The following is a 10,861-nucleotide window of genomic DNA, read 5'->3' on the forward strand; positions in this document are numbered from 1 at the left end:
CTGCAGGGATTGTCTGGTCATACGAGTCTCTTGGCAAGAGCCCAGGAAAACAGAGATTGCCTGATACGGAGGGGGCTGGGCTCCAGGGCACATCCAGGGGCCCCTGCATGACCCCCCAGGCCCTGAGACCAGAAAAGCATGGGGTGAACCCAGGTTTGCATGTCTGTGGTCACCATCTGTGCTGATGGAGGCATTAGCAGGATGTGTATGTATGTGTGAATGAGTGAGTGCGTGCGTGTGCTTGTGTGTGAGTGTGTGTGTGTGTGTGTGTGTGTGTGCAATGAATGAGTCATCAGGGAGGGGCAGAAGCCCAGAGGAGCTCACAGGCTAGATCTTCCCCAATCTTTCCTGTTTGGGCCGCCAGAGACTGAGTGGCACTTCTTCTAGCAAGATTTAACCCTGGTGTTTCAAGGGTTTTCCTTCCCAGCCAGACTCCATACTCAAACTTAGGGCAGAAGTTCTTAAACATTGCAACTTAATCGAATCACCTGGGGTGCATGTTCAGCGTGGGGGTGTCTGGGTCCACCCCCGCCCTGATTTTCAGATCTGGTCCGTATACCACACATCTGGAGCTTGCTAGTGCTTACTCAGACAAACTTGGTGGAAGCTGCAGGAAACCCAGCCAGAGCGCTGAAAACAAACACACAAACTATTTAGAGGGTCGAGGAATACAGCAGCTTAGACTCTATGTAGTAGCCAGACTTCTGGGATAAAATTCCAGCCCCTACATGGATGGCCCCAGGCAACTCAACCTCTTTAGGCCTCAGTTTGCTCCTCTAAAATGGGGCTAATAATCTTCCTACTTCATTAGGTTATCATAAGTATTAAATGAGCTGTATATGTAAGAACAACGCCTGCCATGTAGTACCATTTAAGCATGTTAGATGTTATTATATTATTATTATTATCTTTTAATGTTTATTCATTTTTGAGAGAGAGAGAGAGAGAGAGAGAGAGAGAGAGAACAAGCAGGGGAGGGGCAGAGAGAGAGGGAGACACAGAATCTGAAGCAGGGTCTGATGCAGGGCTCGAACTCACTAACCATGAGATCATGACCTGAGCTAAAGTCGGACGCTTAACTGACTGAGCCACCCAGGCGCCCCAATGTTATTATTACTTTTAAATTTAGAATCTGGACATCTAGGACCCAGAATTCATGGCGGATCTATTTAGACTCTTGCTACTTAGCTCTATTAGGCTCTCGCTAGTTCACACGTGTCAGTGTGGCCTGGGAGCAAGATAGAAATGCAATTTCAGACCCAGCTCTGGATGCACTGAATCAGAATCTGCATTTAACAAGAGCCCAGGTGAACAGTGAGCTCACTGAAGTTTATGAAGCCCTGCTTTCGAGCACACGGGAGGCCACACCCTGAAACTAGGCCAGAGATTGGGCTGTTTGGGGGAAGGAGGCCAGCAAGGGTTAGGTTGCCCTGCCTTGGGGTCAGCACCGCCTGGAAATCCCCCAGACCGTTTTCAGTGCGGGCACTCCACGAGGGGACACTGCTGGGGTTCCTACACGTCGGTGTGCTGGGACAGCCCGGTGCCTGGGGCCACCGTGAGGGCGCGGTGGTTGAGCCCTCCCCTTCCCCCCCAGATCCCAGGGGATGCCAGGAGGTCGAGTGGCGGTTTGCTGGAGTACCAGGTGCTCAGGAGGCGGTCCACCTGCTCCCGGCTGCAAACGGCACGCAGGTGGGCCTTCCCGCTTCCGCCGCCGTCCAGGCCATCTTGGGGCCCAGGCGTCACGGGGGGCTCGGGGTCCCTGTCCGCGGTGTCCCGGCGCAGCCCCCGTGCCCGCATCTCGCTCTGCATGTTGGCAAAGAAGTGCAGCACGCAGCGGTGCGCGAAGTCCCGCGCATGCTCACAGCACGTCTCGTCGAAGAGCTTCTGCTCCAGGTCCACGTAGTTGCTCCAGTATCTGCGCTGCAGGAAGACCGTCTGGTCGAAGCAGGGCCTCAGGCAGCGGCCCAGGAAAGCCAGGATGATCAGTAGCAGGGTGATACTCCAGCCGATGGCCTGGAGGGGAGGGGTGAGGGGAGGGGCACCAGGTTGGGCGAAGAGAGGCCAGGTGCTATACAGTGTGGCAAGGGTGTTCCAAAGTCTCTCCCTTTACTTACCCCCCATCTCTCCCCAAATCTGTTCGTGTTCCCATTTAGTCATCCGTCCTTCCAACCACCTCCACCCGTCCTCGCTTCCATTCGATCTCATTCTTGCATCCATCCGTCTGTCCAACTATTTCTCCACCCATCCATCCAGTCATCGATCTCTTACTTGGCTATGTACCTGTCAGCTTCCCATCCAGCCATCCTTGCGACTGTCCTTCCATCTGTGCATCATACGTTCTCCTGCCCATCCGTTCATGTTCCCGTACGCTCATCCTTTCTTCCGTTTGTCTATCCACCCTCCCACCGTTCATCCTCCAAACGTTCCTCTGGAAGGAAACCAGAATATGTCACCCCAACATATGCCTCTTTGACACAAAAAGTATCTTGAACGAAGGCAATTAAGAAGCAGCAACATAGGAACAGCTCTCTCGACCCTTCTCTTTTCTGCCTAAAGGCAGGAAATACATTCTCCTTTTACTGGGAGACAACTCTTATCAGCCCGGAGACAGCACCAGAGGAATCTGCCAACAAACCTTACTCCACTAGTTTCCTCTCATGTGTTTACTTTCCCACAGTTTCTGCCCTTGGAGACTAACGTGGCTCTCCTTTGTCCTGCCATTGCTCTACAAAGGTATTGCTCTTTGTTGAAGATGCTAGATAAGTTGAAGTTCTAAGCCACCACTTTGAGTTACTCTTTCTTTGTTTTAGGTTTCTTCCACGTGATGTGCACTGCACAGATTAATAAATTGTGTTTTCCTTCTGTTAATTTGTCTTTTGATAGAGTGTCAGTTGAAAACCTAAGATGGGTGGAGGCAAAATTTTGCCTCCCTTACATTCCCACCAATCCATCCATCCACCCACCACCCATCCATCTACCCACCCACCCACCATCCATCCATCTACCCACCATCCATCCATTCATCCATCCATCCATCCACCCACCTACCCATCCATCCATCCATCCATCCATCCATCATCCTTTTGTTTTTTGATCCAGTCCTTCATCAGTCCTCACACATGCTTATCCATCACATCTATGCAGCCACCCATCCTATATTTTGGGAGAGGCACTGGGGACCCAGTCTTTGCTCTCATAGAATGCACACTTGTGGAGGAAACAATGAAATTGGTGATAGATTGGCTGAATGCCATGTTCTGGGATGTATAGGGGGTCATGGGAATACAGAGGAGGGAAACCCAACCTGAACTTGAGGGCTTAGGGAATAGTGAGATTGAGGCTGAGATGTGAAGGATGAGTAAATTTATATAGGATATGAACAGGGAGGACTGTTCTAGGACAAGTGTGAGGAAAATTTGAAGAGTTCCTTGAGTCTGGATCCTACCCTGGCCTGGCACCTCTCCCTCCTCTCTGCCCGCCGAAAGCTTTAGTCTCTCCAAGGCCTCACTTAAGACACACAGAGAAACTGTGTGCTCCTGGGACAGGCAGAGAAATCACTCCTCTAAGCCACAAAGACATATTTGAATCCTTATCATTTGTGGATGTGGTTTACACAGCTCTCTTATTTGGCCTCTCTCAGGATCCTCCCGTCCACCTACCAGTGTAAAATAGTCGTGTGAGTATTTTACACACAAGGAACATTTAATGTGCCTGATAGCGTACATCTGAGTCAGGACTCAAACCCTGGTCTGATTGCAAGTTCTACACTCTTTCCTGTGAACTAGCGAGAGCCCAGAGAATTTAAGCCTGCAGGGCCCATCCAAGTGGAGGGGACTGAATCAACTATAGGAGAGACGGAGACCCAGAGGGGGAGTAATGTGGCCAAGGTAGAGTGTGACCCTGGATCAAATGTGTCCTGAGTACTGGTCCCCTCTCCATCATGCATTGACCTGCATTTGCCATGAGTCCGCCTTGGTTCTCACAAAGGGCTTGTTTGTGTTTTTATTCCCTGTAGCCCCAGTGATGCGTTGTATGTCGTGGGTTCATGTAAATGCTTTTGGGGGGAACACAGCCCAACTGGGGCTCTGGGAGAGGTGGTGGTGGAATCTGGAGTCTGGGCTAGGGGTGGGACTGGGGTCTGCCTCCAGGGTGAAGGAGTGGGTGCCCGTGTGGGGAACCAGGCATCTGGGGGAGGGCCTGCATTGCAGGGAGGTGGTTCAGAGGTGTGACGACACTTCAGATCCCTGCCCTGCCTCTTAGGAGCCGTGCGGCTTGGACCTGTGAACTAAACTCCCAGAAGCTTAGTTTCCTCATCTGTGAAACGGGTTGATAAGGATTGCACCCGCCTCATAGGGTTGTTCTGAGAATTAAGTGAACTAATGCACATGACATACTTAACACGGTGCCCGACACATAAGTGCTCAATAAATGGTGATTAGTATTATTTCTGAGGGGTGGGAAGAACGTGTGTATGGGGTGGGGGTGGGGCAGGGCGGAGCAGTGTATCTCCAGTGCTTTCCTGTCATCTAGACTCCTGGGGATGGAACTAGCTGACTCCTGGAGGGTACGGGAACCTGGTGTCTGCCCTGGGGTGAGTTGGCATTGAAGGCAAAGTGCCCACTTCTTAAGGCCCAACAGTGTCCTGTATGTGGATCACGCTCCTAATCCTTCTGGGGACCACCTGCTCCTTAGTTGTGTTTCTAGCAGTGGGGAGGGGCCACAGGAAACCATTTGTACCTCCTCACCCCACAGCCCTCCGAACCAATGCGGGATATTTTCTGGGGCTGGGAGAGAACCACCCGAATTACCTGTGACAGGCATCGTAGGTAGCGAGACACTGCCTTTCTCGCGGGGCTGTCCCTGACCAGCTCATCCTCCTTGCAGGGCACCTTGGCCAGGAAAAGCTGCACCTGGCTGGGGGTCATGTTGGCAAAGTCCAGAAACTTTTCGGGGTCCACGGAGCTGCTGAAGGCACACACGAAGCACTTCCCGTCGAGGAGGGCCAGGAGGATCCAGACAAGGGGGGCAGCCAGCGCTCGCTGCAGCACAGAGGAGCACATATACCTAGGGACAGAGGAGCACATATACCTAGGGACAGAGGAAGGGAGGGGTCGCAGAGGCAGCTGGAACTCAGCTGCAGCAGGAAGGTTACAGGAGAGATGCCAGGATGGACTTCCCAGGAGGGCTGGGAAATGCCTGCTGAGGTTACATCAAAGAAATGGCTGCAGCTCCCCCTGCAGAGGTCCCAGCAGAAGAGGGTGGGGAGGAAGGAGGGCCGGGGCCCCGGGAGGTCAGGAAAGTCCCGACCTGCCTCCTACTCTAGGCCTTGTAGCAGGCTCTGTTGGTGCCCTGCCCTCGCCGGAGGCACTAACATCTTTAGTGAGTAGTTCCTTTCCTCTGGTGTCTGATCTCGACTACCTGCCAGGCTCTGCCCAAGGGCTTCGGAGGAGTCTCTGCTCCCAGAGCGGAAAGCTGAAAGCCAGGAGAGTTAACAACCCCAACCAACCTTCAAGCCACAGGGACAGGCCTGGTGGGTAAGACCCTAGACTCTTAGCGGGACAATCCGCGTTCTCAGAAGGTCCCCAGAAGGAATGACCCCAGTTGCCCACTCAGTACCACACTCTCCCCAGAGCTGCTTTTGTGGGGGAGCCTAAAGTAGGACAGCCCTACCCAATAACGCTTCCAGAGGCAGCGCCTCGCACACCTCCCTCCAGGTCCAGAAGCCCACCCTCTCTCTGTCCCCAAAGGGTCTCTTCTGCCCTTCTGCCCTTCGGGAGGTTGCGTGTGGGTCACGGGACAAGAGCCCAGTGGAGCTGTATTCACTGGGTCCTGGAGGAAAAGGCAAAGGGCACAGCTATGCGTATGACCCTCCCCGCGTGGCAGAATCACTGGGAGCACGGATCCCCAGGCACCCCGAAGCAGGGGCCCCTGTGCACAGCAGGCAGGTGCTGTCTCTGACTTGGACTGTATACAAAGCATGAAATGACATATGCTGGGCTGTGTATATGTGGGCATGGCCTACCCAGCAGGGAATTATAAATGCATCGTAGATAAGGGTGGCTCTGGCGTTTTCTGGGGGCGGTGTGGTCAGAAGGTGGAACTGAGGACTTGTTACGGACTTCCATCGACGGGTTTTGATATACGGCACCAAGCAGGTGCGAGGCTTTGAGGACACCGCAGTATAACAGGTGAGGTCCTTGCCCCCCGAGGACTTACAGGAGACGGAATGCAGCCTTGCAGCCGGTCACGCCTCCTACCACATGTGAGCACTGGCTGTGCGTGTCACGAGATGGCCCTTCACGTATGTGCGGAGTTGTAACTCGTGGCCAGAGAACAGACGTGACCCGGGCAATTCTTAGGAATCCTGCACTGGCCGTAGAAGGGCGACAAATGACAGGAACAGAAACATCCGTTTCCACACCGGAAACTGGCTAGTGAGTCTCTGTGGGTTGATGTTTCCCTGCTTGGGGGTGGGTGGGGGAGCCAGGAGGATCATCGGGCTTGGGGAGTCACCGGCAGTGTCTGAGGGGGGAGACCCCTGACCATGCCCAGGGGTAGCTGGGTGGCGTGGGACCGTACCTGATGATGCCAGGGTCCTTCCTCCGGTGCCCCACGGGCCGGCGCCACTCCTCAACCATCACCACGGACTGCCGGTTGGCAAGGAGGCCACAGAGGAAAAGGGCAAGTGGGGGTGTCAGCAGCAGGCCCAGGCCATAGAGGGCATTGTAGCGCGCCAGGCAGGGGCAATTGAAGTCGAAGGAGGAGTACAGCTTGACGGTGACCGCGGCCAGCAGCAGGCAGATGCCATTCATCACTGACTCCGAGCTGGACTGGAAGTGCTGGAAAAGCACACGGAACTTTTCCATGGCTCTGGCCCGGGGGCGGTGGGCAGCCGCGGGTCGGGGGGTAGCAGCGAGGCTTCGGCCACCTTCCTGGCCAAACCCAGGCCACTCTAGGGGCAAGCCTGGGGTGCAGAGGAGGGTCTTCTCTTCCAAAGGCCTGAGGGGACAAGGAGGGGGTGACGTTCAGCCCCCAGCCCAGCCTCTGGTGTCCCTCCAAAGACGCCAAAGATGTGAGGCAGTCGCAGGCTCTCTCCGCAAAGTGCCCCCCCCACCCCCCCCCCCCCGCCCCAGCTCCAGCCCCGGCTGTGCCCCGGTGCCACTCCCCTCCTCTCTGGAGGGAAGTCAATGCCAGCTCAAAGCACCCTTAGGCAAATGTCACTCCACCCTCCCCAGCCCATTCCTTCCTCTCTTCAGGGTTTGGATACTAAGCCTGACAGCTGGTGGGGCTTTGTGTGGGGGACAGGCAAATTCTGGGCGTGGTAAGGCAACAGTGCCAATGAGGCCAATTATATTTTCCGGACTTAGTCAAAAACACGATTGGGCTCCGCTGAGTCCAGGTAGATTTCATGTTGGCTTTCACGCTGGGAGGAGCCAGGGGGCACCTCACCCTGCCTGAAGACTGCCTGGAAGAGAAGACCCTTGAGAAGAGCGCAAACTGTGTTTTAACGTTTGCTGGGTTAGGGCTTCTGGAAGGGGAAGGCCTTCCTGGCAGAGGGTCCCGTATGGGCAAAGGCATGGAGGTGAGAAGCAGCCTGGTGTGGGCCAGTAGTGTGGGGTTGCTGGACTGTAGCATCAGACAGGAGGTGTCGTGAGAGGGGACTGGAGGAGTCAGTGGATGCCTGCCACCTTCTTTTCCATTTTATTCCACTGTCCCCAGGTCTGGCACCCGACCGGCCCAGGTATCTCTAAAGCACAGCTCTCCTACATCACTCACCTGCTCAAGTGTGACCAAGGGCTCCCTCAGCTTCCTTAGCTTGGCATTCAAGGCCCTCCTAATTGTACCCAGACGTGCCTTCCTACTCCACATCCTCCCCACCTGAGACCCTTGCCCCTTCCTCCCACCTGCTCTTCAAGAGGCAGCTCAAACGCAGCCCGGTCACCAAGCCCCAGCCCTGGTGACCTCAGCCCTGTGGGAACCTCTACCTCCCCTCTGGCCCCTGAACAGCTGCCTCAGCCTGTTATTGATCTTCCTCAGGGGTGGGGTGTGGATCTCCCAATCAGGGCAGGGATCTGGACTACAGCTGGTTCTCTGCAGTGTCTAGCACGGTGCTGCGTGCATAGTCAGTGACAGCAAGTGTTTGTTCTCTGGGATAGTGATGCCCAGAAGCCCTCATTTCATCTCAGGCTCTGTCCTCTCTGCCGGCCACTTGGCCTGCACCTGCCTCCCTGTTTGCTCCTAGGAAGCCAATGAGTAGAATGTGGGTCCTGCCCTAATCTCTGTCTCTCTCCCTTTCTTTCTCTGTCTCTCATTCTGTCTCTGTCTCTCTCTGATTCTACCATAGTGTGTGTGTGTGTGTGTGTGTGTGTGTGTGTGTGTGTGCGTGTGACTCTTTGTGTCCCTCTGTGTCTTTCTGGGGGTCTTTCTGTCTCTGTCTCTCACTGTTGCTGCCTCTTCTTTCTATCTTTCCCTTCTCCTTGCCTGCTGTCCACCCTGTAGCTGTCCTACTGACCCCCACTTCTGACATTGGCAGCCCAGCTTGGGGGGAGGAGCGAGGCTGTCAGAGGAGCCCATGGGTCTGTTCCTGGGGTCCCAGATCAGTGGTCCTTGGGCCTGGAGCCTGGGCCAGGGTGGGTGAGGTGGCCAGACCCCAGCTACTTAGGCTTCTCCTCAATCTTCGTCTCTCTGGCTTCCTCACTCAGCCCAGGGTGACTTCTGAGATAAAGAAAAACCTTAGGGACTGGTTGGTCCTGATCCCACTGTGCCCTGCTCTGTCCAGCCTGGACCAGTGGTTCCCCCTGGGCTCCAAGTGATGGCCTTAGTCAAGTTCATACATCAGCTTTGTTGTCCTTTCCTCAGACCCAGGGTCCTCATGGTCATGAATGCAACTTTACGCCAACCCCGTAGGGCACGTGAGGTTAGTGTCCTGTATCCTTCCTCAGAGACCCAGCCTAACCCTCCCGTCTCCATGGCTCTCTCACCCCAAGTACTGTAGCCACACTCACCACCCTTGTTTCTTTTTCTTTTTTTTAAGTTTATTTATGTATTTTGAGAGAGAGGGACAGCGCAAGTGGGGAAGGGACAGAGAGAGGGAGGAAGAAAGAGAATCCCCAGCAAGCTCCACACTCAGTGCAGAGCCCGATGCAGGGCTCGAACTCATGCACCATGAGATCGTGACCTGAGCTAAAGTCAGCCATTTAACTGACTGAGCCACCCAGGCACCCCACCACCCTTATTTCCATAGTCTCTAATAACTTCGAGAAAAAACTCCATTTTTTCCTGATTAATCACAGCGTTCTTAAGCATTTAAAATTACGGAACATGAATGTGTCCCCATCACGGCAACCCCCAGAGAGACTCCTTGTCCCTGCGTCGGCGCGTGTCCTTCCAGACTTGTTGCAGGGCCCACACGGACACGTGCCAGCTGGGCTGCCTGGAATTCCTTGGGACAACCAGCGACCACTGTGAATCCACCACGGGGGGCCGCTCCTCCCTTGGGAGTGCCAGTACGGGCAGCTCAGGCCTCCACCCGCTCGCTCACTCGCTCGCTCGGAGGCACATCTCTGTCTCTTCTCTTAACACTCGTCCCGCGGGTCTGCCGCTGTGTCTTGCCTTCAGTTCCCTGAAGGATAAGGGCCCGACTGTTTGAGGGACCCCCGGACCTGCAAAATAAATTTTGCGGGGGTCACTTAGCCTGTATTTTAAGCCAGACGGTCCCAAATGTGTCCTGCCAGTTTCATAACCATCTGTGCGGTCTGTATCTCTGATGAGGTAGCAACAGACAGAAAGCTGGGTCTCATTTATTATTTGTATTTTACATAATGAGTGTGTTAGTCTGGGTCCTATGAGACAGGATTACCTGTGGGAGGGAAAATGGGGAGGGAGCTGGAGGAGGTGGGAGGGCCATCACGGGCATGCAAGTGTGACCCTGAGTGCAAAACTTCTCCTTTTTTATATTAAATATAATTTAATTGGTTTGTCAGATTGGTTTCCACACGACACCCAGTGCTCATCCCAGCAGGTGCCCTCCTCAATGCCCATCACCCGCTTTCCCCTCTCCCCCACCTCCCATCAACCCTCAGTTTGTTCTCAGTATTTAAGAGTCTCTTATGGTTTGCCACCCTCCCTCTCTGTAACTTTTTTCCCCCCTCCCTCCCCCATGGTCTTCTGTTAAGTTTCTCAAGATCCACATATGAATGAAAACATATGGTATCTGCTTTCTCTGCCTGACATTTCACTTAGCGTAATACCCTCCAGTTCCATCCACGTAGCTGCAAATGGCCAGATTTCATTCTTTCTCATTGCCACGTAGTATTCCATTGTATATATAAACCACATCTTCTTTAACCATTTGTCAGCTGATGGACATTTAGGCTCTTTCCGTAATTTGGCTATTGTTGAGAGCGCTGCTATAAACATTGGGGTACAAGTGCCCCTATGCATCAGCACTCCTGTATCCCTTGGGTAAATTCCTAGCAGTGTTAGTGCTGGGTCATAGGGTAGGTCTATTTTTAATTTTTTGAGGAACCTCCACACTGTTTTCCAGAGCGGCTGTACCAGTTTGCATTCCCACCAACAGTGCAGGAGGGTTCCCGTTTCTCCACATCCTCGCCAGCATCTATAGTCTCCTGATTTGTTCATTTTTGCCACTCTGACCGGCGTGAGGTGGTATCTCAGTGTGGTTTTGATTTGTATTTCCCTGATGAGGAGTGACATTGAGCATCTTTTCATGTGTCTGTTGGCCATCTGGATGTCTTCTTTAGAGAAGTGTCTATTTGTGTCTTATGCCCACTTCTTCACTGGATTATTTGGGTTTTTTGAATGTGGAATTTGGTGAGTTCTTTATAGATTTTGGATACTA

At 53.7% G+C, this 10,861-nt stretch overlaps 1 protein-coding gene across 2 annotated transcripts; it reads right to left on the minus strand.

Annotated features, from left to right (window-relative positions):
- Nucleotides 1-944: 944 nt before the first annotated feature.
- CALHM3 (calcium homeostasis modulator 3) lies at nt 945-7,995 on the minus strand. Of its 2 annotated transcripts, XM_086681310.1 has the most exons (4): nt 7,905-7,995; nt 6,580-6,999; nt 4,809-5,064; nt 945-2,013 (listed from the first exon to the last, which is right to left on the minus strand). In XM_086681310.1, the coding sequence occupies exons 2-4, from the start codon at nt 6,864-6,866 to the stop codon at nt 1,513-1,515; spliced, it is 1,044 nt and encodes a 347-aa protein (XP_086537436.1). In that variant the 5' UTR covers nt 6,867-6,999; nt 7,905-7,995; the 3' UTR covers nt 945-1,512. The 2 variants fall into 2 exon arrangements, with proteins under 2 accessions (XP_086537436.1, XP_025774196.1); XM_025918411.2 differs by lacking the exon at nt 7,905-7,995 and having other exon boundaries at nt 6,580-7,083.
- Between the last annotated feature and the right edge of the window lie 2,866 nt (nt 7,996-10,861).

This window comes from Puma concolor, chromosome D2 (genome assembly GCF_028749965.1).
Source record: "Puma concolor isolate L17-30 chromosome D2, mPumCon1.1.hap2, whole genome shotgun sequence".
Taxonomy (NCBI): Eukaryota; Metazoa; Chordata; class Mammalia; order Carnivora; family Felidae; genus Puma; species Puma concolor.